The 27409-nt window shown below is 36.6% G+C and overlaps 1 protein-coding gene across 1 annotated transcript in view; it reads left to right on the forward strand.

Annotated features, from left to right (window-relative positions):
• Positions 1-27409, forward strand: part of INVS (inversin) — a 247342-nt gene that overhangs the window by 152086 nt on the left and 67847 nt on the right. The window contains exons 6-7 of the mRNA XM_074196730.1: positions 4876-5056; positions 14638-14747. Of these exons, the coding sequence (XP_074052831.1) occupies positions 4876-5056; positions 14638-14747 (291 nt within the window). The remainder of the gene's footprint in view (positions 1-4875; positions 5057-14637; positions 14748-27409) is intronic.

Below are 27409 nucleotides of genomic sequence, written 5' to 3' on the forward strand. Positions count from 1 at the left end.
AAGAATATGTTTCTCCCATCTAAGCCAGAGCTACTTGGGTGGAGTAGCAATTCCCTGCATGATAAAAATGTTAATTCTATCTTCCATCCACCCTGTCCTTGAGAGATTGGACAAGGAATTGGGGGAGGGGAAGCTGGAGTCTCCCCAATTAAATATTAAAATGAGAGTGCTAAAATCTAGAACTCTTTAGGCAGTGACTGCTTCTTTATAAAGCAAAATCCATTTATCACCATTATCAATTGAGATCAAATGGAAAACAGCTACTAAACTGGATAAAACATCTGGATTTGTGATCAGGAGATACCTGGGTTACTACTTGTTACTTACTATTTGTGGTTATCTTCTCTTCTAGAAAGTTATTTTTGTTGTTTTTGTAATGTTTAAATGAGATAAGGGGGGCGGCTAGGTGGTGTAGTGGATAAAGCTCTAGCCCTGGAGTCAGGAGTACCTAGGTTCAAATCCGGTCTCAGACACTTAATAATTACCTAGCTGTGTGGCCTTGGGCAAACCACTTAACCCCATTTGCCTTGCTAAAACCTAAAACTAAAACAAAAAAATAAATAAATAAATGAGATAAGGGCAGTTAGTGGACTGGACATAGTGAACAAAACTTCCTGCCTTCAAATCTGGCCTCAGATGGGTGACTCTAGGCAAATCACTTAACTCTGTTGACCTCAGTTTCTTCATCTGAAAAATAAACTGGTGAAGGAAATGGCAAACCACCCTAGTATCTTTATCAAGGCAAACCCCAATGGGCTCTGTGAGTTAGACACAACTGAAACAATCAACAAGAGCAAAAATGAGATGAGAGATATGCAAAGTTTTTATTAAGTCCTTACTATATACTGGTCACTTAACTGCTATTTGCCTTAATCTACTGGAGAAGGAAATGGGAAACCTCTCCAGTATCTTTGCCAAGAGAACTCTGGACAGAATTGGCATGTATGGTTCACCAGATCACAAAGAGTCCTATACAACTAAAGGATTAAACACTTTGTAGTGTACCAAGCAACCAAGAAATCAAATAGAGGCAATCAAGATAGTCTTTCCCCTCAAGGAGGTTACTTTCAAATAAGTTAATTGGGAATTAGAGGGAATCTGGGGTAGGAAATTACTAAAAAGCTACAATTAAAGAAATGAGATTATTAACAAAAATTAAAATTCTTAGACACAGTAATCATGATTCCAGTCTCAAATCTCCCAGATAGATAGAGGGCTCAGAATACTGTAAGAGGAATAATAGAAGGCAATTTGGGGCTTATGATTGTATTTTAGCTCAAAGGTAGCTCGGTGTATCTCAGAGTGAAGAAAATCACCCAATTTTAGTAGTGAGAATGGGAGCATTTGGTTCAAATTGGAAAGAGTATCCTCTCAAGGATATAAGTTATGACTGAAACACCCACATGGAAATTATTAGAGTTTGCATTAATGGCTAGGAGGTTTTCTTCTTGGCATCCACATCTTTTTTAATATCTTCAAGCTTTTTGGCAGAATTTTGTATTTCTGGGCCAGTTACATCCCAATCATATTGCTGAGTAAATTCAAACAAACAACAACAACAACCAAAAAACGAATCATGGTGATTGTGATGGGAGGTTCCATGAGATAGAGGGATGGAGAGAGAATGAGAATCTAGCAATTTAAAAACTTTAAACAATAGCTCTTGAGAATAATTTATTTGAAACTGAGGTGTAAAACCCTGAAACACTGAGATTTTGTATCTCTAATGGTGTTCCCAAAGCATGGTCCTGTCTCTTTGCCCTTCTTGGCTCATGCTCCCTACCCAATCTTCTTTGTGTCTCTCTTACCCACTTCATTTCCTCTCTATCCGAACTGTGATTTCATTTCAGCTAGTGAGGAAACTCCATCCTCCAGTGTAAATCGGTCTTGGAAAGTTGCCTAGAGTATAAAAGTAACATGATTTCCCCAGGATGTGTCAAAAATGAAACTTGAACTCAACACTCCCCAACCCCAAAGTCAGTTTTCTGCACTGGGCCACGCTCTCTCCTGTTGCTATATATTGATCTTGTATAATACTTTGTATTATAACTCTGTGCATTTATCCTAACCTGACCCCTTCCTACCTTTCCAGCCTTTTCACAGCTTCCTCTCCTGTGCAGACTCTGTGTCCCGATGACATTGGCTTCCTTGCTGCTGTTCCTCACTCAGAAGATGCCATCTACAGACTCTCATCATTTTCACTGGTTGACTGTCCCCCCACACCGGAAAATCCCTCCCACTTTGTTTCCACCTCCTAATTTCTCTGATTTTCTTTAAATTCCATCTAAGATTCTAACTTCTGCAAGAAGTCTTTCCCACTCTCCCTTTCATGTGAGTACTTTCTTCTGTTGATCATCTCTAATTTATCCTGCCTGTATCTTATTTGTGCACAGTTGTTTTCATGTCATCTCCCCATTTGTTTGTGAACACCTAGAAAGCAGGGATCATTTGGAGGGGAGCTATGGCCTTTCTTTGTATCCCCAGGGCTTGGCCCAGGGCCAGGGCCTTTAGGCCAGTAGGATGTTTCCTGTGAGCTGAGCCTTTCAGGATTAGGATTTCCAAGAAGCAAAGGTGAGGAGGATGAGCATTCCAGGCGTAGGGATAAGTAAGGTATAGAAGCAGGAAATGTAATGTAATGTCCAGCAAAGAGGCCAGAAACCTAAGAATGTATTAAAAGTAATGGGAAGCATACATTAAAAAATGGACTGGAGCCAGAGTATAGAGGTGTAAGTTCCAAACAGAGGAGTTTGTATTTTAACCTATTCTAGAATTTTCTATGATCCTCATATACAAAAGCTACAGGAAAACCAGGATTAAATAAAATGTTTCCTCTGAGTATTACTTAAAAAAAAAGTAAAAATGAAAACAAAAACACAAAGACTCTTCAACCAGTCATGGTTCCCATTCCCCCCCACACCCTGCTTTTGCCCACTTTTCCTGATCTTTCTCCATACCATGCTCACAAAACTTACTCTGTTTTCATAAAAAATCTACCCTGGAATAAAAGTAAGGGAAAAGGGTAGAAGGCAGTAAGTAATATCATCTAAGCTTCACCCAATGAGACAGGAGAATTTCATTGCCCAGAGAATCTATACTGGATGGAGAGCCACAGAATCTAATTGACAGGAGGTAGGGAAAGGGGAGGAAGGGAAGCAGAAACTGGGTGCAAACTAAGGGACCACTCATTATTTCACACTCAAAATGAGTTGGGGAGAGGGAGAAGTCAGATGGACCACAGTTGTATCAAGTTAAAGAGTATTTCTCCGATCTCCTATTGCTGAAGATGAGGAAGGGGTTGGAGGGCATCACTAATAAATGTAAATCAACATTAAGTATCTATCATGTGTCCATAATAGGCACTTAAATGTTTCTTCACTTGACTTAAATCTGTGCATTCTATTACAGTAGGGATAGATCAATAAACAGTCATTTATCACACTTACCATGTAGTGGGCAGCTAGGTAGCACAATGGATAGAGTACTGGGAATACAGGGAAGCTTCTCTCCCTAAGTTTAAATCTGGTCTCAGGAACTAGCTCTGTGACTTTGAACTTAACCCTGTTTGCCTTGATTTCCTCTTCTCTCCAGCGAACTGAAGAAGGAAATATAACCATTCCAATATCTTTGCCAAGAAAACCCCAAATGGGGTCATGTAGAATGGGACATAACTAAATCCAACTAAACAATAACATGTGCTACATACTATGTTAAAAGCTAAATATTAAAAAAAAATCTATGTCTTACTTTAAAATCTAGTATCTCTCCAGTACTTACCACAGTACTCTATCCAGTAATTACTTAATGAATGTTTCTTTTCAGGGATTTACTCAAATACTTGCACTTTCCTGCTATCTGTACAATAGTGGCCTTAACTCTTTCTTTCTTTCTTTCTTTCTTTCTTCCTTTCTTTCTTTCTTCCTTCCTTCCTTTCTTTCTTTCTTTCTTTCTTTCTTTCTTTCTTTCTTTCTTTCTTTCTTTCTTTCTTTCTTTCTTTCTTTCTTTCTTTCTTTCTTTCCTTTTTGTTAAGTCAAATTTCCTTTTCTTTTAGTGCCTCAAAGCACTTTGCATACATTATTTCATTTGTGAGGGATTAATAAATGTTTGTTAACTAAATTAATTCTGTTGGGTTTTAAGCCTTCAGGAAAAGTTTTTCAAAAGACATTTCTAGAAAAAGGGTTACAACTTTCATCTATTCTCCACTAGTGTTTTAATTCTAAAGGTCACCCACTTGGAAGTTCTGCCAAGGGATGGTTTCAGTCATGCCATTGGGGATGGCCTTTTGTTCCACCGTAGATGCATTATGTACTAGCAGCAACAGAGTTCCAGGTCTCTACAGTAGTTTTAGGAGTGATATTATGCCTTCACCTCTGTTCTTCAGACTTGAGACAGTGGGACAGTAACTACAGTTTGGGACTTGGAATCAGGAAATCTGAGTTTAAATTCTGCCTTAGAAACTTACTAACCATCTAACCCTCATTAAAGTCCCTCAACTTTTCCAAGCTTCAATTTCTTTATCTGTTTTATTCCTTATAATGGGAATTATGCTAACACATATCTCAGAGACTTGTTGTGAGGGTCAATTGAGGTAACATATATAAAGCACTTTTACAAGCATTAAAGCATTATAACTAATAGTTATTGTTATCATTATTTAGTGTTGATTCTAAAGGAAGGCTAGTAGAAGGTTCTTTGGGGGAAATCAATGTCACATTTGTAATTACAGGTATCTCTCAGTAGTCCATCAACAAGTATTCCTTAAGTCCCTCTTTATGTGCCAGACATTGTGCTACAAAAAAGGGCAAATATACAGCCCCTGCTGATGAGATTGTGTCAGTATTCCATGCGTGCCTCAAGTCTCTGTTCATTTAAACACAGGACGCTGCTCCAACTGAGTCTTTACTGAACTGGCAGGATTATGAAGGGCGAACACCTCTTCATTTCGCAGTTGCTGATGGGAATTTGACAGTGGTGGATGTTTTGACCTCATATGAAAGCTGCAATATCACATCTTATGACAATTTGTTTCGGACACCCCTTCACTGGGCTGCCTTACTTGGTAAGTTTAATAAGAATTAAAACACTAGTTTATATTGTTCTTCCTCTTCTCCCTCACTCAAATGAAGCTCCTGTCCATTGTCATATTTAACATTTCAAAAAACTCATACTGAATCCTCTTTTCAAATACTATAATGGCCCATATCAGGTTGCCCTTGATATAGACTGATGTCTCAAATGGGATTTCTTTGAAAGGGAAAAAATACAGGTACATTTTGAAAAATAATACCAGTTATAGGCTATACTAAGGTTTTATATAAGCCATATTTGTGGGGGCGGCTAGGTGGCATAGTAGATAAAGCACCGGCCTTGGAGTCAGGAGTACCTGGGTTCAAATCCAGTCTCAGACACTTAATAATTACCTAGCTGTGTGGCCTTGGGCAAACCACTTAACCCCCCTTTGCCTTGCAAAAATCTAAAAAAAAAATAAGCCATATTTGTGGAAAGAAGAGTTAGATGAAAAAAAAAACAAGTTTTGTGGAATTAGTTTATTTAAGGTAAAATGATAGGAATTTGTCCCCCACAGCACAACTTTTCAGACTTATTTTAAACATAACACCAGATTTTTATTTTTAATTGAACTGAGAGCTTCAGAACATTTTGTCATAATCCTTATTTATTTCTCATGCATACATATATGTATAATAATAATAGCATCTAGAATTTATACAGTGCCTACTATGTGCCAGTTGGCGATGTCTGAAAGCCAGTCAGAGTTGCAGTACTTAAGGTCAACCAAGAGGCTGGGGGGAAGAAAGGAAGAATTGAGAATCACCAGCATAGAAATGGTCATTAAATCCATGAAAGCTGATGATCATTCTACAAGTGAAGTAGTTCACAAGTTAGCATACAGGGAGAAGAAGAAGAGAGCCCAGGGCAGAACCTTTTGGGTTATCTATAGCAAAAAGGTGAAATCTGGTTAAGGATTCTGCAAAAGAGATTAAGAAAGAGTAGTTGGAGAAGGACTGGGAGGGAGCAGAATGATAAAAACCTAGAGGCAAGAGAGTATCAAGGAGGCGAGAGGGATCAAAAATGTCAGAGACTGCAGAGAGATCTAATCAGAATCAAGAAATGGCCATTGGATCTGACAGCTAAGATCTTTGTTAACTTTGGAGAAAGGTGTTTAGGTAGAATGAGAAGGTTGGAAACTAAACAGTAAGGAGTTAAAAAAAAGGGGGGTAGGAGGAGGAAAAAATGAAAGTCTTCAAGTTTGAGAGTCCCTTGGATGCAAGGAGATCAAATTGGTCAATACTTTAAAAATTAATTCAGGCTATTCACTGGAAGGTCAAATACTGAAGCTTAAAATACTTTGAGCACATAATGAGAAGACAGGTCTCATAGGAAAATACTCTGATGTTGGGGAAAGATTGAAGACAAAAGGAAAAGGGGATGACAGCAGATGAGATGGATAGATAGTGACTTAGAAACAATGAACATGAACCTGGACACACTTTGAGAGAGAGTGGAAGATAGAAGGGCATGATGTCCATGGGATCATGAAGAGTCAGATACAATATACACAACAACTTTTCAAATTTCTCTACGAAGGGTAGAAGAGATATAAGACAGGAGTTAGTAACCACAGAAGAATCGAGTGAGGATTTTTTTAGGATGGAGAATGGGCATGTTAGAGGGAAGAAATGAACCATTAAAAGGACAGGGAGAGATTGAAAATAAGGGACAGAGTGGGTATGACAGAGGGAGCAGTCTATTGGAGAATGGCTTGAGATCACCCAAGGAGACAGAAGGATTGGCCTTTGTAAGAAGTAGGAAAGGGGAGAAAGAGGAGACAATGGCAGGTTTATGAATAATAGGGATGAGGATGAGTTTATTGCCTCCTTCTACCCCCCAAGCTCCTAGTTAAGGACAGGATGTCATGATTTCTCAGTTTCTTGGTTTCTTTTCTTTATAAACTTTTCAAAACATAATGCCAGAACCAGATGCTGTTTCCAACTGTGGTTTGACCGACACAGAATGCAGTGTAGTTATTACTTTCCATGATGAGTATACTTACATAGTATACTATACTATATTTCATTTTTTCCTTATAGCTGTTTCATACTTTATTGCTTATTAATTTAGTGACTCACTGAACTTCTCTATCATTTTTTTCAGATAAACGGCTCCTAGTCTTTTATTCTATGTTAAAAAATTCATTATTTCAAACATAAATGAAGGACTTTTTTCAATATTAAATTTCATCTTCTTGGTTTTGGCCCACAAATATGCTTTAACCGAATCATTTTGAATCTTATTTCTCTTACCCAACCATGCTATCTGTGCAGGCAATTTCTCCTGACCTGTAACTGTTCCCTGCACTGGAAATTCAGACTTTAGATCCATTTTAGGTCTTTTGCCTCTGCTGTACAACTTGTACTCATTCCTACAAGTCATGTTTCCTGGGAACTTGTTCTAAAACAACCAATATATGTTATTTAATCTCATGCCTTCTTACCAAGTATAATACCTTTTGCCTGTTTACTTGGTTCCCTTTCTTTTCTTTGCATTCTGTTTATTTCCCTTATCATAACCTTGTGGACAAGAAGCAAGAGTATAAGTTCACATTAAAAATAAACCCCAAATACATGTTAAGAATGCTTTCCTCTTAGGGAAATAGAACAACACAGAATCTTTTGTTGATTTTCCATGGAAATAGAATCAACAAAATAGTCCCAGTTTTCAGTAGAATATCACTCACTTTCATCTGTGGTAGAAAGGCAGGGTAACAGGACCCAAACAAATTCTAACCACCACAATAAATTTGATGGATACCAGGTCTTAATACAGCACTAAAGTTAAGTATAGCTCCATTGGTGGTGATAGTGGCTTTTTCCAGATTTTTGGTTTTCCATGTATTTGAGTTCTATTAGACAATAAAACATGGGAAGCCTCATTGGTGACTTTCTATGGTGGGAGATGATGAATCAGAGGCAAGATGCATTGTAACTAGAGCCTGGAAGACCAGGTTTGAATCCTCTCACAGACTCTTAGAAGCTGTGGGACCTGAACTTTTCTTGGCCTTATTTTCCTTAACAGTGAAATGGGAATAATTATATCTATCTATATATCCATCTATCTATCTAATAATTATATACCAAACAAGGTGGTCACAAGGGCCAAATGACAAAATGTAAGTAAAGCGCTTGGCCAGGCTTAAAAAATATATGATTACAAACTATATTAATCTTCATGCAGAATATTTTGCCTTTGTTGATTCTAGAATAGCTGTTCTAGACTTTAGAATGGCTGTTCTAGAGGTGGTTTCTTTCTAGGATCAGAGACTAGTATTAATAGAATAAAGGCAGAAAAAAATTTGTTGTGTTGTTGTCACTGTTATTGTTTAAATGGCAATGGAAGTTTCCAGTGATGATTACTAATACATGATTTTTCTGGATTTTTCAACTTGTTAACAGCTGTCCTCTGAGTGTAAGAGTGGCTCATTAGCCATAGAGTATCCTTGCCTGCAGGAGAGCGGGGCTTGTCATCTGAACCTCTGCTTTTCAAAAGGCATCCCAAGCTAAAGCCAACCTCAGGAGACCCTGGCCAGGTTTGGCTTCCCCCATGTATGGGCGTTGCTGACAAATGAAGAGGGTTTGCTTAGACACCATATGGAAGTTCTATAGGCAGCATCATGGATTTTCACAAAGCAGGGTGTGTCCTAATTTAAGGATACTTTACCTGAGGAGATAAGTCTGTAAACACTGACTATTGAAGTTCTAGATTCCCTTTTCAGTACTAATAAATGTGTGACTTTTGGGGAAAATCATAAATTCACAGAGTTGGAAATTGCCTTAAAAATCATTTTATACAACCCTAATTGTCTTTGCATGTTACAAATGGAGAAGAGTGATTTGCCTGAGATGATAATGCTCACAGGTGGTAGAATCTAAACTTTCTTTCTATCACTGTATCATTTTGGGGGAGAAAACATTTTTTTCCCAAAGTTTTGGTAACTTTGGGTAGGTCAAGCAAGGTATCCTGAGAAGCACAAATTGCATGGGTCACTGCCTAAAATGTCCTTTTCTTCTGCTGAGATGCAACTGAGAAAAATTACCTAGATTATTTCTCTTATCCTTTTTGGGAAGGAAAAAAATTAAGATTCAATTAAACATTAAATACCTTTAAATAAACATTAAACAATCAAACATTAAATATGTGTCAGATACTACACAAAGAAAAAAAAGACAGTTCCTATCTTCAGGGAGCTTATAGTCTAATGGAATGATATATGCGTAAGTGCTTTTATTGATTTTTTTTTGGCAAGGCAGTGGGGTTAGGTGACTTGCCCAAGGTCACCTAGGTAATTATTAAGTGTCTAAGGTTGGATTTGTACTCAAGTTCTCCTGACCCCAAGGCCTGCACTCTGCCCATTGTGCTAACCAGCTGCCCCATGTAATTGCTTTTAACACACTCCCCTATCATATTGGGTTTTTTGCTTTGAAATCCTAACCGTCTTTACCACCAAAGGCACCTTAGCAGCTCCAAGAGAGTCCTGGAGAAAGTCTGAAGAACTGAATATAGAACACCCCCATTAGAAAGTTGCTACCCAAGTAACCCTGCATGGAGGCCCAAGAAAGTAGCCTGGACACACTCCTCATTTAATCCTTCTCTGCCTCAGTTTCCTGATCTATAAAATGAAAAAATGAACAGATTTAGTTGTAGAACATTTTTGCATGAAATAAAATGAGATTTATTTACTCAGATTAAACAAAAAAATTTAAATTAAATGAGAAGCACCTGACATGAGATGCTTATTTCTTATTTCCTGTTTCCCTTGGTCCATCCTTGTAAAGTAGAGAGGTCTCAGTTGTATGACCTTGAACAAAGTCCAGAAATCCTTCCCCTGGAGCAGAGGTGCCCAGGTCTTTATTCAACTCAGTGGAATATTATACTTTTTAAAAATGTTTTCTAGGTAGCAGGCACTGTGCTAGGTGTTGGGGACATAAAGACAAACCCCAAATAATAGTTCCCACCCTTGAGCTTACTTTCTACTGAGATATTTTATCCTAAAACATGAAAAGACTGTGCGGCAAGGTGGCACAGTGAATGGAGCATTGCTTTGCAAAAAAATGAAAAATGAAAAAAACTAAATTCACGATGCTACCTCTAAAAACAGGATTTTCAGATAGTGTCAGAACATCAGGAAGATTCTCTTGTTCCTAGGAATTGGGCATGTATCTTGTCTTTTGATATAACTCGTCTTCTGAGCCCTACCTGATGAGCTTGGGGGAGCAGAGAGGGCCAGAGAGCTTCCTTTGGTCATTCAATTTCCCCAAGATTATCAAGCTATTGCAGCCTTGGATTTGACTTGAGATAGACTATGCAGGAGGTAAGAGATAATGTTAAAAAAGAGGAAGAAGATAAATCAAGGAGAAAAATGCCAAAGAAATCATCATGGAGTGATTGGAGGAGCCACTGCTGGGGGACAGGAGGAGGCAGAGAGCCTTCTTCATCCCCCTCAATAACTGCAAATCTAATAGTCGGTATGAAGAGCCCCAAAGAGGGGAAGTGAGTGTGAAAATGATTTCTCTTTTTAAAGTCTGAGTGCTCCATTTCCTACTTGATTGCCAGTCATCTTAGATAGCCCCTCCTTCTTCTTCTTTATATTTTTTGAGTTTTGCAAGACAATGGGGTTTAAGTGGCTTGCCCAAGGTCACACAGCTAGGTAATTACTAAGTGTCTGAGGTTAGATTTAAACTCAGGTCCTCCTGACACCAGAGTTGGTGCTCTATCTACTGCTCCACCTCACTGCCCAAAGTCCCCTTCTTCTTGCTAGGGATCATGGTGACCAATCCTGAATGACCATTAATAAAAGACCAAAGCATCTCTACCCACCCCACCCTGCAAGTTCACTTCTATGAGAAGGGCCCCAGTCCTTCAGATTAAGGGGGGGAGTAGAAACACATCAAATACCAATGTTTAAAACCCTTGTCCACAAGATGTGGATGCTGTTAACCAAAAGTGATTTCCCCCTTTTAAAACATAGAGGACCTTTGTGTTTATTTTTCTAGGGTGTGGGTAGTCTTACAAATCACTTGCTTTTCTTTTATCACAAAATATCTTTGCTACTCCTGGTCTTCACCTACCTTTTTATTAGCCATGTATGACTCTACCTCTGAGAAAGGAATTTCTGATGAAAGGGAGAAGTTGGAGCAGATTGAGTTTCAAGTTATCTTTACCACTGATTAGTGTGTTGTACTGGAGGTAGAGAAAGGAGGAGAAATTTTGTAAGTAAATATAACATATAGTATTGACATAGCTCTCCAAGGTTTGCAAATAGCTTTAAATATATTATTGCATTTTATCCTCACAATAACCCTGGGAGAACAGTGCAGTTGTTATGCCCATTTTTTCACATGAAGAATGAGGCTTAGAGAGTATCTGAGACCAAATCTGATAAGAGGTCTTCCTGATCTGTCCAGGTCAAATACTCTATCCATTATACCATTTACCTTCAGCTGAAATTTGTTTTATATCTGGATTCATCAGAGCTATCATAAGGTTTTTGAAAAAAAGCCTGAAAAGTAAAGACAAGAAAATCTTTAGTTGAGGCTCAATAAATTTGAAATAGTGAAAATTCATCCAAGTCTGGGTTGAACTCTACTTTTATATTATCTTCAGACTCTATAATAGTGTGATAGAAAATGTTTGTGAAACAAATCATTAGTGTAAAAAGGATTATGATACACTGCTAAACCTGGGGAATGATGGAAACTACAGAACTAGAAATCAAACAAGTCAGTTGACAAGTCCTAAACTTAGGACATTTGCAGAGTCCCAAGAGTGTTGCTCAGAAAGGAGGAGAATGAGAATAAAAGTTATAGCTCTTTTTAAAGTCTATTAAGTGGACCCTTTTTCCTGATCAGCCACCAGTCATCTTAGACATAGCCTTGCCCCATCTCTCTTGCCAGGGACCCTGGGGACCAATCAGGAGCCTCTGACTGACACATCTCTCATGATATTCTTGTGAACAAAATGAAGGACTGTGGAGCTCTCATCCTGATCAGTTACCAGTCATCTTAGACACAGCCTTGCCCCATCCCTCATGCCAGGGACCACAGGGACCAATCAGCAGCCTCTGATTGACACATCTCTCATAATATTCTTGTGAACCAAATGGAGGAATGTGGATTGAATGAAAACAGACTTGGGTAGATTTATAACTTTTTTGTCTCTCTCTAAAAAGCATTAATTACTATCAAAGTGGAGTACTTCAGGACTTTGTCACTGAGCCTGTTACATTCTGTATTTTATCAGTAATTGAAATGAAGAAATGGAGGGCATCCATATTAAGTCTGCAGATGATTTAAAGCAGGGAATAGGTTTCAAAGCAAAAATCCAAAATGAAATAATGTTCCAATGCCAATGACATTTAATAGAGTTATCTATAAAATTCTTCATTTTAAGTTTTTAAAAATCAATCTCACAAGTTTGAAGAAGATCTGGGGAGGGGAAAGGTTGCGGGTGGAGATATTGCAGCACAATTCATGTGAGAAAAACCTTGGACTTTAAAGAACTCCAGAAGTTAGCACTGTAAGATGGGAGCTAATAAAATCTTGAGATTGTTGACATAAGGATAGAGTATAGAACCAAGGAGGCAATATTTATTTTGGTGTAAGGTTTTTGAAGCAAGTAGTTAAAAATTTGCTTGTTGGTTAATCTTTGCATCCCCATTATCTCCCAAACACATAATAGACACTTAAATATTTATTTGAATAGAGTTTGGCTGTTATTGGATCCTAAAAATTTTGTCCACCATAGTGAAAGAAGAAGAATTGATAAACTGGACTATGTCCACAGGAGGATGACCAGGATGGTGTGGGAATTGTTTGAGAGAACTGAGAATGCTTAGATTAGAGAACAAAAGATGTAGGAAGGAGGTAATCACGCCTTTCAATTATTTAGAGTTGTTGGGAGAACTTGGCCACAAAGGACAGAGATAAGACCATTAGTGAAATATATATAAAAAACAGTTGAAGCCATCCAAAAAGTGAATAAGCTGCCCAATGATGGAGTCCTCCAGGGGTGGATGAAGCACTTACATATAGGTCACTCTGTTTTAGACCATGCTCAAGGCATTGGAGACACATGCAACTTTGAATCTGATTCTCTTTATATAAAATAGTAATGAATGATAGGAGATTAATCAACTAGATACCATAATGTTATGTTATTTAGTAATGAATTCATCCTAATAATAAGTCAGATATATGTAATTTTTTAAGAATATTATCTTATATTCTCATCATGGCAGTTGTCTGATATAGAGAGAGAGCACAATATATTATCTTCATTTCTCTGGCTCAGGCTTAGTCACATGACTTAATAAATAATTGAACCCAGGACTCTACATCACATCAGGGTTCGCTCTTTCCTGACTTTGAATCTAGAACTTTTCCACTAGTCCATCCTGTCTCTCAATATTTACAGCTCCTAAAATTTGTTAAAGTTTATTTTAAAATCTAAGACTTCTGTAATGCAAAAATTTGATTTACCTCAACTTTAATTCTATTATTTATATTTCTCCTAAGATCTATTTCATCAACTTAAAACATTCCCAAGCAGTACATTTTCCTGCATGTTTTCAATGTTACATTTCAAGTATCTCACTTTAATTAGGAAGGAAAACTGGGAAGTAATGAGAAATTGTACCATGTTTTGTAGGACTTATTAAACCTTTTACCAGAATAGTAAGAAAAAAGCTAACAAGACAGCCTCATCCTTTCATTCTTTTTTTTAATCCTTCCATTCTTGTAAAAACTGTTGAAAGACTACCAGAAAATAAATCATAAAAATTTCCATATTGCTTTTCCATGGTAATAGCTACTGAAGTTTCATATAACATGAAAACTAGGAGTCAAATGCAGTCATTACACTTTCTGTACTGGTCCAGTCCTATATAAAATTCCATCTCTGTTTAAACTTGTGCTACATTTTCTTGGCTCAGCTAACAACCTTTAGTACCAAATTGCATTCTCCTTAATGATATTCTTTGAAACAGTTACCTTAAATATTAGAGATTTACTATACTAGATTAAATACAGGTCTGAGTATAAACTGTACCCCTAAAATGAACTCACTTTAAAAAGAAAGGAAATTATATAAATGAAACAAAATTAACATGTAAAAAACCACCTTACAAGTTTTTTTCCACATTTCTTTCAATTCAAATAAAGATGGCTTATGCATTTTTATCATCACTATTCTCTTCCTCTATTCACATTGTTGTCTTGGTTACTTTGTCATCCTTCTCGTACTAAGATTGTAATTACAGGCTGTGCTCAGGTTTTTGTATAAGCCAAATTTGAGGGGGTGGGAGGAGAGAATGCAATATACATTTCAAGCAATATGCATATTTAACTTTTTTTAATCTTATTTAAAAAGAAAAACCTATATCATCCAGATATTTTAAAGACAATGACTGTATATGAAAATCTTGATTTTTTTTCAACAAATCACATTTTAAAACAATCCATTTTAGCATATTCATGTATATGTGTGTGTGTGTGTGTGTGTGTGTATGTGTATTCATTGAGTCTTACTGGCCTATTATAGCAATTATGTCTTTTTGAAAATTTTTAGGTCATGCACAAATTGTCCATCTCCTTTTGGAAAGAAACAAGTTGGGAACCATTCCATCTGATAGTCAAGGAGCAACTCCACTCCATTATGCATCCCAGAGTAATTTTGCGGTAAGATATATTCTCAGAACAATTATTGCAATATTTTATTTTTTGAATCACCGTTATTCCCAAATGCATCCCTCTCCCGAGAGAGAGAGAGAGAGAGAGAGAGAGAGAGAGAGAGAGAGAGAGAGCTATCCCTTGGAATAGAGAATTCACTAGGGAGAGGAACAGAAGTTGGGGTGGAGGTGTGAGGAGCAGTTCAGCAAATAACCATCACATCAGCTGAGAACACAGCATAAATGACATTACAGACGGAGACACCCCCCCACACACACACTCTTTTGCAAAAAAAGGGAAGATGAATTTTCTCAACTCTAGTAATCTACATCCTACAGCTAAACAGATGATCTGAGACTGTTATACCAGTGGATCAGGTAACTGTGGTAGCCATGGAGAATAGCATCCTATTTCTTTGTGAAGTCATACATTGTGTTAGACCTACAGTTTTTCTTGTTAATATTATCATTGCTATTTTGAAATTAAATCTGTTAGCTTCAATCAGTACATTTATATACACACACACATACATATATTTATTTATATATGTTTTATAGATCATAAACTTAAACATGAATTGAAAAACTGGTCAGTGTCTCAGTAAATGAATAGGACAAATTACAGAAAACAAAATGAAATCAACTACAGACTATCCATAGTAAGGGAGAGAAAGAAGAATAGGCAACCCAAAATGATGAATAATCCAAAATTTTTTCTTTGACTAAGGATGTGTTTCCAAGCTTAACCTCTGCATATGAGTGCATTCTGGAAAATAACTGCAAGCACAGATTAATGACTGGTGGTCTACCTCTAGAAGGACCTGGAAAGTCTGGCAATTTCCCCGCTTTGCCTCCTGCTCAGTTTCTCCCTGTTCCCCTGGGTACCCCGCCAAGCAGAGTCACCCTCCTCCAGCACTTCCTTTGACCTGGGACTCCTTAATCGTTGTTTCTAAGGTCTTTCCAGCTGTGCTGCAGAGTAGGAGGAAACTCAGCCCCAGCCCGGGAGGGAGACAAAGCCTGTAATTAAGTAGAGCAGATGCTGTCAGTAGGATGAGGAGCCCACCTCTCTTCCGCCAACAAAGCAAGTAATTAAGCAGAGTATTGTAGGTGCTGTCAATAAAGGAAGATTTGTTTGGGATAATATGCCCACTGGAGAGTTGATTTTCTAATCATGGTGCACGTTTTTTTGAGCACCACAGCTTGAATCTCTTTGACTCCCTTGAACTTTTACTCCATCTAGGGGTTACATCCCTTGGTTTGAAAAATATTCATCAATCCTCAATTAAACCTTTATCATTTGTAAAATGTGCCCATCTGATGAGACCTCTGGGTAGAGGTACAGAAAACAACAAAAACAAGACATCAGTAATAAGCTAAGTGGTTTGCATTTGATTTTGTCTGAAAAGGTAACCTTGCTCTTGATCCCTAGAAATGTCCTTGCTATGCTCACCACCACCTCTTAGGCAAAAGCTCTCCCCCCCAAAGAAGTGGGCTTTTCAAAAAATGTATCCTAAAGGTCAAATATTATATATTTTACACAAAATATACACATATATTACACAAATATTACATATCTCAGAAGATATGACTCTGAAGAAAAGGGATTACTCAAAATTATATTTATTCTTCTCCACTAGAATCAAGTCAGAGAATTTTGAAATAGTCAATCATTTTTATGGTTGTTAGTTTGAAAAGAGATAGAATATTGTGTTTCTAAATAACCATCCATCATTACTTAGCAAATAAATTATAACCAAGGATGCCTTTGAGTATTCATTAAGGAAAATATGAGACATGTTTAAGCAAAGAAATAGAGTATATTTCTTATTAGCACATAACATACGTAAAAGGTATTTACTCTGTGCTTTTCCAATCAACTCAACCCAGCTTTCTCCTGATACTTTCTGTGTAATTACAACCATATTCTTTTCAGCCCTTCCCCAAAGGAAAGGTAAGGATTGACATTAGATATTTACAGTTTGATTTGGTAGAAAAGTAATTCACAGAAGCCCCTTCAATCATTTGCAAACTTGCTTTCTGGTTTTTAAAACTCACACTAGAAATTTTTTTTTAAATCCTTTGGTTTATTTATTTTATATTATTACAATAATTTTGTTGTAAGAGTAAACATACCCGCCCCCAAGAAGATAAGAAACCTCAAGAATAGTGAGAGAGAGAAAAAAAATGTACTTCAGTCTGTGTTCAGATTCCAATGGCTCTGTCTCTGGGGTGAGTTGCCTTTTTTTAATCATAAGACCACCAGAGAAGTTGCTTCAATATTTTTCCCACAGTTGCTATTACTAGCTGTATTTCCCTCCACTCTATTCCTCCCCACTCTCATTTATTCTATTCTCTCTCTCTCCTTTCATCCTATCCAAAAGTGTGTTGTATCTGACTACCCTCTCCCCCAATTTTCCCTCTCTTCAATCACCTATTTCCCCCTTCCCCCCCCCCCCCATTCTCCCTTATGCCATCCCTTTCTTCCCATTTTTCTCTAGGGTAATATAGATTTCTATACCCTATTAAGTATGTATGTTATTTCCTCTCTGAGCCATTTCTGATGAGAATGAAGGCTCACCCATTCTCCTTGCCTTCCCCCTGTTCCACTCCACTGAAAAAGCTTTTTCTTGACTCTTGTGTGAAATATCTTAGCTCCTTCTTCCTTTCCTTTCTCTTCCTCCCAGTTTAATCACCTGTTGACTCCATCTTTTTACTATATTATACCATTATATTCCACTCCTTCCTATGTCCTGTCTATATATATGCTTCTTCTTAGAGCTCTTATAAATGAGAAAGTTCATATGAGTTATCAATATCTTCTTCCCATGCACGAATACAAACAGTTCAACATCATTAAGTACCTCATAGTTAGTCCCTCTCTTCCACTCCCTCTAATGGTTCACCAGAGTCCTGTACTTGGAGATCAAACTTTCTGTTCAGCTCTGGTTGTTTCAATAGGAAAGTTTGAAAGTCCCCTGTTTCATTCAAAATCCATCTTTTCTCCTGAAAGAGGATGTTCAGTTTTGCTGGGTAGTTGATTCTCAGTTGTAAACCAAGATATTTGGCCTTCCAGAATATCATATTCTAATCCCTACAAGCCCTTAATGGAGATGCTGCAGATCCTGTGTAATCCTGACTATGGAGCCTTGGTAGTGGAATTGTTTGTTTCTGGCAGCTTTTAGTATTTTCTCTTTGACTTGGGAGTTTTGGAATTTGGCTATAATATTCCTAGAAGTTTTTCTTTTGGGATCTCTTTCAGGATGTGACCAATGAATTCCCTCAATTTCTATTTTACCCTCTGCTTCTAGGATCTCAGGGCAATTTACTGTATTATTTCTTGAAAAAGGATGTCTAGGCTCTTTTCTTGGTTATGACTTTCAGGTAGCCCAATAATTTTTAAATTATTTCTTCTGGATCTATTTTTGAGGTCAGTTGTTTTTTCAGTGAGATATTTCACATTTTCTTCTAATTTTTGGCTTTTTTGGAAGAGTTTAATTTCTTCCTGATTTCTGCAAAGTCATCAGCTTACTTTAGTTTCATTCTTCATTTGAAGAAGTTATTTTCTTCAGAGATTTTTTTTTATCTCCTTTTCCAGCTGGCCAATTCTGGTTTTTATTTATTTATTTTTTTTTGCAAGGCAATGGGTTTAAGTGGCTTGCTCAAGGCCACACAGCTAGGTAATTATTAAGTGTCTGAGGTCAGATTTGAACTCAGGTACTCCTGACTCTAGGGTCAGTGCTCTATCCACCAAACCACCTAGCTGCCCCAATTCTTGTTTTTAAGGCATTCTTCTCCTCATTTGCCTTTTGTTTTGCTTTTTTCCATTTGACCAAAACTGGTTTTTAACATATTATTTTCTTTAGTATTTTTTTTATTTCTTTCACCATGCTGCTGATTTGTTTTTCATGATTTTTCTGCATCACTCTCATTTCTCCTCCCAATTTTTCCTCCAACTCCCTTAATTGCTTTTCAAAGTCATTTTTGAACTCATCCATAGTCTGAGCCCATTTTCTATTGCTTTTGGAGGTTTTGGATATGGAAGCTTCAATTCTGTCTTCATCTAAGTATGTGTTTTGATCTTCCATGGGACTAAAGTAATTCTCTATGGTCAGATTCTTCTTTTTCTGTTGTTTACTCATTTCCTCAGCCTAAGACAGCACTTCCAAGGCTTTGGGTTTTGTTTTTGTTTTTTGGGGGATAGCCCATTGGGCTGTCCAGCCCATTATTCCTCCAAGATCTTATGCTCTCTTACCTTTGCTGATATGCAGATAACCACAGGCACCTTCTCTGCCCTGGAACTGTGAGGAGAATCCCTACTATCTTAATATGGAAGATCAAACTTCAACCTGGATCTGATCATGGGCACACAGCAGAGTCCTGCCCCAGGGAGAGCAGAGAGATTTCTGCAGTCTCCCTGACCCCCTTACCATCTGAGAGCAGTGTTCTGGAGATACAGGCAGGTTTCCCCTGATTCTTGCCACAGGTTCTGTGGCTGGTGCTCCGCACTCCACACTCATTCTGGTGTAGCAGAGTTCTCTCACTGCCCCTTCAAGCTGTTCCCAGTGAACCCTGGGCTAGGCTGGGATTGGCTGGGCTAGGCTGGGATTGGCTGGGCTAGGCTGTTCAGGCTTTCCAACTCCTGATCCTGGTGAAACACACCTTTCCTATGGGACTTCTAAATTATCTTGGACTGGAAAAATGTATCACTCAATCTTTCTGTGTGTTCTGCCCCCTCTCAGTTTTGGCTAGTCATAATTTGATGACTTTTGGAGTTTTGGGGGGAAGGAGTTTCCAGAAAATGCTGCCTTCACACCACCATCTTGCCTCCACTCCCCCCAAAAAATTTAAGTAAAGAGCAACAGTTCTCCTAATAGTGAATGCCTTACATTTTGAATCATTCTTTTTTCCCCTCATTGTAAGGCATTTAAGCTATACAACTTAATTTTAGTTCTCTCAATTTTTCTTCTCTCAAAGACCCTTTCCACTCTTGTTTACCTTTCCACCTTCTACCTTTTTCAATAATCAGGCTTCACAACTTAGTAAATAATAGAAAACTCTCTTTGCAGTTAATTAGCGTGCTTTGTCTTTCTCCTCTTATACAGGAAGATATTAACCATAATTTTCCTGGACTCAGAAAGAAAAGTTTTTTCATTCACCTAGTGGATTGGAGATACTTTCCCTGAATTCCCTGGAGAGGGGATGCATGCTCTTCTCCTTGAGATTCAATTAATTCTTTTTTTTTCTTTTTGTAAGACAATGGGGTCAAGTGACATGCCCAAGATCACAAGCTAGGTAATTATTAAGTGTCTGAAGCTGAATTTGAACTCAGATCCTCCTGACTTCAGGACCAGTGCTCTATCCACTGTACCACCTAGCTGCCCCAGAGGCTGGTGTTGTTTTTCAATGAATTCTTAAAAATGAAATTTTTAAGATGAAGGCATTTGCCCCTCTAGGAACCTCAGAGGAGTTACCTATTCTTGCTTGCTCAGTTTCCTTAAGTGAGTAATAGAGTCTGCTTTTCTCTAGAAGCTAGGATTAGGAAACAAGGTATAGGATGATGTACAAATCAGTGAGCAAATGTGTGACTTTTATTATTAAAAATGACAAAGAAAAATCACCAGTTGTGGCTATAGAATATTATCTTTTGTGGCATCTGTGGTGGCTAATGGTTAGTCATCAAAGTTAGCTTTTGAACTTTGAAATTCTGTGATTTTCTATGAACTTGTAAAGTCAATTTTTTCCCCTCATAAAAGCAACATATATGCAACAATGATGAGAAGAGTCTTACTATGTATCCTTTTTCATTTAGTGAAAATAATAATAGCTATAATTTGTAGAGTGCTTTCTGAATATTATCTCATTTTATCTTCAAAAGAACCCTGGGAGATAGATACTATTATTATTATTCTCATTTTTCAGATGAGGAATCTGAGGCTGAGGGAAGTTGAGAGATTTGGCCAGTCACACAGCTAGCTAGTGTGGGAGGCTGGATTTGAATTCCAGTCTTCCTGACTCCAGATCTAGTGCTCTATCCACTGTGACCTCTTATTTCCAGAGCCTTCTCAGACTTGGTAAATTTTGTTGATGCCATCCTATAAACTCTGCTAAGAGGATTTATCAAATTCCTAAACAATCTGCCACAAAATTTCCTAAGAACAAGAACAATAATAATAGTTGAATATGAATTCTATTTCCCTTTTGTCTCTCAAAATCTTAAGCAAAGTTTAGATAATCATTTACAGAATGTTTTCAAATAAAATCTTGCTAAGGTACAGGTTATACAGAGTAAGAACCTTAATAACTTGTGTTCAATTCAGTTGTGTCCAAAAACTAAGGAAGATTCAGTTTGGAATAACAGGCATTTATGCCCATATTTTTACAAGACTTACTTTGAGTACTTGAAAAATTTTTTTATTTATTTTATTTATTTAGGCTTTATGCCAGGCCTACTTCCAAAAGGATTTAAGGTGGTTTAACCAGTAAGATATAATGCCAAATCGAACATTTATTTATTTATTTATTTTGTTTTGTTTTATTTATTTTTAGATTTTTGCAAGACAAATGGGGTTAAGTGGCTTGTCCAAGGCCACACAGCTAGGTAGTTATTATTATTTTTTTTTATTATAGATATTATTTGAGTTTTACAATTTTCTCCCAATCTTGCTTCCCTCCCCCCCCGACCCCCACCCCACAGATAGCACTCTGTCAGTCTTTACTTTGTTTCCATGTTGTACCTTGATCCAAATTGGGTGTGATGAGAGAGAAATCATATCCTTATCTTTAAGGAATTTTAACAGAATCTTAACAGAATTCTCAGAGGTAACCAGATCAGACAATAAGATATTTGTTTTTTTTTTCCAAATTAAAGGGAATAGTCCTTGTACTTTGTTCAAACTCCACAGCTCCTTATCTGGATACAGATGGTACTCTCCTTTGCAGACAGCCCAAAATTGTTCCCAATTGTTGCACTGATGGAATGAGCAAGTCCTTCAAGGCTGAACATCACTCCCATGTTGCGTTAGGGTGTACAGTGTTTTTCTGGTTCTGCTCATCTCACTCAGCATCAGTTCATGCAAATCCCTCCAGGTTTCCCTGAAATCCCATCCCTCCTGGTTTCTAATAGAACAATAGTATTCCATGACATACATATACCACAGTTTGCTAAGCCATTCCCCAACTGAAGGACATTTATTGGATTTCCAATTCTTTGCCACCACAAACAGGGCTGCTATAAATATTTTTGTACAAGTAATGTTTTTACCCTTTTTCCTCATCTCTTCAGGGTATAGACCCAGTAGTGGTATTGCTGGGTCAAAGGGTATGCACATTTTTGTTGCCCTTTGGGCATAGTTCCAAATAGCTCTCCAGAAGGGTTGGATGAGTTCACAGCTCCACCAACAGTGTAATAGTGTCCCAGATTTCCCACATCACTTCCAACAATGATCATTATCCTTCCTGGTCATACTGGCCAATCTGAGAGGTGTGAGGTGGTACCTCAGAGAACAGCTAGGTAGTTAGTAAGCATCTGAGGCCAGACTTGAACTCAAATACTCCTGACTCCAGGGCTGGTGCTTTATCCACTATGCCACCTAGCTGCCCCCAAATTGAATATTTAAGGACACGAAACTCTATAATGATCCATAAGGGCACATATTTTTCCAATGATTTAGTATTTTATCTTTCTTCAGTTACATGTAAAAATAATTTTTTATGTTGATTTTTAAATTCTTTTCCTACCTCCCCTCCGCTCATTGAGAAGGAAAGCAGTTTGATATAGTTTATACATGTGCATTCCTACAAAACATAATTGATCTGTATTTAGATTCCATCATTTCCAGCAGATGGATAGCATTTTTCATCTTAAGTCCTTCAGAACTATCTTAACATAGCTAAAATTGATCTTCACACAATGTTACTGTTACTGTGTACAGTGTTCTCTTGGTTCTGCTCACATCATTTTGCATCAGTTCCTGCAACTCTTTCTAGGTTTATTGAGAGCATCCTGCTCATTATTTTTTATAACACAACAGTATTTCAGCATAATCCTATACAACAACTTGTTCTACCTTGCTCCAATTGATGTACATCTAGGGGTAAATATTATCTCAAAAAAAAAACCCCACATACTTGTTTTTTCTGCGTTCTATTGTATTTTTACTTAATTTGTTTAATATTTCTCATTTGTAATTTATTCTGTTTTCGGGGCACTCTGCATTTTTTCTGTCACAATTCCCCAACATATTGGCATCTCTGATCTAATTGAAACAGCTTAGGCTCTAAACTAGAACCTGTAATGAACAAGACTTCTATTCTCATTCTAAAGGCATAGGATCTCAATTCTAAAGTATGAATCCTCTGAATAAAATTGTCAACTATGACTTGGATCTCCATTTGATGAAGTGATAATGAATTCATTTCTAAGGTAGTTTATTACCCTTTGACTTTAATTTTTTTAAACTAAATTTTCTATTTTTCAATTGATGAAAATCCACCTTCTCTCCCTCCTACCTTCCATTTGCTGCCACTAAAAGAGAGATTAAAAATAGTAACAAATATGCATAGTTAAGCAAAAAAATCTTCTGTATTGATCATGTCAAATGTGTATATATGTGGATATGTATGTTTATGTGTATATACAGATAGTTCTCACTTAAATTAGCATTAAACAAATTTGACTTTATGTAAAAAATTCTAAATCATAACACTGTTTGCTATCATTAAATAAATGAGAGGGGGGAAAGAGTTTCACTGTCTAAGCAACTCTTTGATGCCTTTATTAAAAAAAAAACTATACAGCCAACCACTACTGCAGTGGTTGGGGACAATATTACTTCTAGGTCTATTAGATGATGATTGGAGAAAAAAAGGAAAAGAACCTATATGTTCTAAAATGTTTATAGTAACTCTCTTTGTGGTGCCAAAGAACTGAAAATTGCAGGAATGCCCTTCATTTAGGGAATGGCCAAACAAGTTGTGGTATTATTGTAATGGAATACTTTTATGCTATATGAAATGAAGAGCTCAATTATCTTAGAAAAAATGAGTGAATTGAGCAGAATCAAAAGAACTTACTGCACATCTATGCTAACCTATGCTAACTTTATTACAGTACTATGCATACTTCATTAACTTTACCTTTCATTTCATAATTCTACCTATTATCAAGGAGCAGTAATTAATATGTCCACAGTATTTTATGATTTGTGTAAAGGTTTTATTTTGTGTATGTCTTTGTTATACTAAGTGAAGCGAGTGGGTTAGGTGGGGGCAAATTTGCATCATCACTTTACATAAAGGTCTATAAAATAGTCCAACTTATGTAAATTGAGAACTATCTATGGAATGTGTGTGTACATATATATATGTGTGTGTGTGTGTATATATATATATATATATATATATAGATAGATATAGATATAGATATAGATATATTTTAAATTTGAACCCTTAGTCTATAAGCCTTACCTCTCTGGAGCTATGTAGAATGTCCTAATGTGAACATCACGGTCAATTATTCTGTTGATTAGGGATAAAAATGACATAGTCTGGAATAATTTTTTTTGTTTTTCATGGATTATTTATTTTTGTTTATTCATGAATCTCTTCACTTCTTTTGTACACATATGAGTAAGCAAAATTCAAAGGTTACAAGTAGTTTGTATACTTTTTCTAACCTTAACATATATAATCTTATATAATAATTTAATATTCTTCCTTCTTGTGATAGGGATTTCTAAGCATTTTTAGTTCTTGTTTCTCTGTTTAATTCATAGGATCTTAGATTTGAAAATGAAAGGGACAGTTGGAGGCCATCTACTACAACACTCTCATTTTAAAGATAATGAAACTGAAACTCAGAGAATTATGTGATTTGCAATAGGGTCACACAGCTAAAGAGTATTAAAGGCAGAATTGGATGGAAGTCTTCTATACCCTATACTCTAAATCCATTATATCAACAGCTCTGTTTTAATTTAAGGTACAGATTGCATCTTTTAATTCTTGCCTATTCCAAATCGAGTTGTAAAAAGTTTATAAAGGCTCATCAAAACTGTTAACAGTCTAGGATGTAGATTGCAATTCTGTTTTAACTTAAAGATTCCTGTCTGAATCGATTAATGTTGTGGTAATTTTAAATTTGCTACCTGGATTATTTGTTGAGATGGAAGATATTAAAACAATGATCAATAGCAGAACAACTGAGTCTAAATTTTCTTTTATCATCTAAAATATTATTTTTAGAAATCTAGTCTTGCAATGTATGCTGAAGAGACATGTCAAATGTTGAATGATTGTCCAACAAGTTAACTGATCTATAATTTAGAAATTGTAATGGTGTGTTAATAAACTGTAGTGCCCCCTTTCCCAAACTCTACACACATTTAGAGGTCATGTCCCTGGGGCATGGCTAGCTTTATTTCCCTTCAGGATTCAGGAACTAGGGGATTTTTTTTAATACTGTTTGTTTAAAAGCCTTTATTTAGAGTGTTTTCCCCAATGTCAGACAACCCATTAACATCTCCCCAGAAACAATTGACTGAATGATCTCTCTTCAATATCAATTAGCTAATTAATATCAATTATATTCAATAAAATGACAGCTAGATATCAGTGGATAAAATATGGCCTTGGAGTTAGGAAGATACATCTTCTGAGTTCTTACAATCTTTGTGACTTACTCACTTAGCCCTGCTTGCCTCAGTTCCCTCATCTGTAAAAATGGAAAACCACCTTTGCCAAGAAAACTCCAAATGGAGTCACAAGGGGTTAGATATGACTGAAAAACAACTAAATAATAACATATTTTCTGAAAGGAAATTTACTGTGAAATTAAAGCAAGGGCATCTGGATTATTGCTGCCCCCACCTACTACAAAGAGAAGTTGCTTTCTAAGCATAAGTCCATTTTTTTAATTAGATCTAATTACCCACTATGCTTCTTCCTACTGCTGATCTCTGCATATTTTCTTCTACTTCCTGGCTATTTTTTGTTCTATTTCCCTACTGAGGAGGATGAAAAATATCAAAGAAAGTATAGCCATTTCCCTTTTATGACTTGGAGATTTCATGATTGCTCAAGTATTCTAACAATTTTGCCTCTTGGATTGATTATGACTATTTCATCTAGGGCTAATATAGCCTAGCATTTCAGCTTATGATGTAACAACATTCATGACTTCTTAGCCCAAACCACCTGAGCTGGAAGGAAACTCAAAAGGAAATTATCCAGGAACACTGATCAATTATAATTTAAAACTTAAGAGAATGGAATTAGGTGAGGGATGATCTGGATAAGTCTTCTCAGGGAAAAAACAGTCAGTTCAATAAGACTTCATACCTGTTTATCATGAATACTTTCTTTTAGAGAGTCAAAGGGTACTGGACATGGGATCATAGCATAATTAAACAGGAAATTAAACAAGTTAATTAAAATGATTGATAAGTTGGTGTGGCAGCTGTCTAGATGCAATTAGAACATTCACCAGTTAGAACAATGTCAAATCAGAAACAAAAGATAGAGATATATGTTACATATAGGGCAACAGTATCAACCTAACTCATCAAAATCAGTCCAAAATATGGAAATGAAAGAAAGCAAAGATAATGGTCTTAATTATCATCATTCCTTGAGGATACTCAGCAAACATCAGTAGTCACATAGATAGTCTCAAAGAACCCAGAAGCTATGTGAGCCAGCAAATGTTTGATCCCCTTATCAAGTAGGGAAGAAAGATTTCAGCTAATCAATTAATTAACTAGTCAACATGCTTTTATGATGTGCCTATTATATACCAATAATAACAGTTTATAAATTTGCTTATAAAACATTACAAAGAGAATGGCAGAAAATTATGAGCAGTATTACCTTATAAAATAGTGGTGGAAGCAATCACAAGTCTGCAGAAAACTTGGTGTGAGGCCCATTTAAGTCACAGCATGTCAAGAATACTCAGGATAAAACTAGCATGAGAACAAATAGATGTAAAATGGAGCAAATTTACCAGTGTTTCCATAGCTATCTATTTTTATCATCAGTACCAATGAAACTACCTCATCTGAACTTTTAATACCTCAGTCTTAAAGAATACATAGAAATAGCATTAAATACAATAAAATCAAGAAAAGAAGCCAGACCAGACCAAGCACACACTCAAGAAAACTAGAAAGGAAATAAAACAATCTAAAAAGCACTGACAAAGAATTTTACAAAATACCAAAAGAATGGGGGAAAAAACAGAAAAAATGTGATGCCCCCCCCCCAAAGGTGATATCATTAATACACATAGATAATGGAAACGTGAGAAGTAAACAGACTTTTGCAGATGGGAAATGGACTACAAGTATATCATTTTTTAATGTTTTATTAAAATATTTCATCAACCAGCCAAAATCATTTTATTTGACTTAATCCATTTCAGTGCATAAAAAAAATCATTATAAATTTTCATTTTCTCTCAGTTCTAATCAGGATTTTTGTTTATCTATTCATCCCCATTAACTTTTCATCTTACATGATTATATGATTTTGTTCATGTTTTCACTTCGTATTCTTGCATATAGATTTTTCTAGCTTTCTTTGTGATCCTCATACATGTTGGTAGTTAACTGCATTATTTTCCATCATGTTAATGGACCATGACTTCTTTAGGTACTCCCCTATTGTTGAGCATTT

The sequence above is a fragment of the Macrotis lagotis genome, chromosome 8 (genome assembly GCF_037893015.1).
Source record: "Macrotis lagotis isolate mMagLag1 chromosome 8, bilby.v1.9.chrom.fasta, whole genome shotgun sequence".
NCBI lineage: Eukaryota > Metazoa > Chordata > Mammalia > Peramelemorphia > Peramelidae > Macrotis > Macrotis lagotis.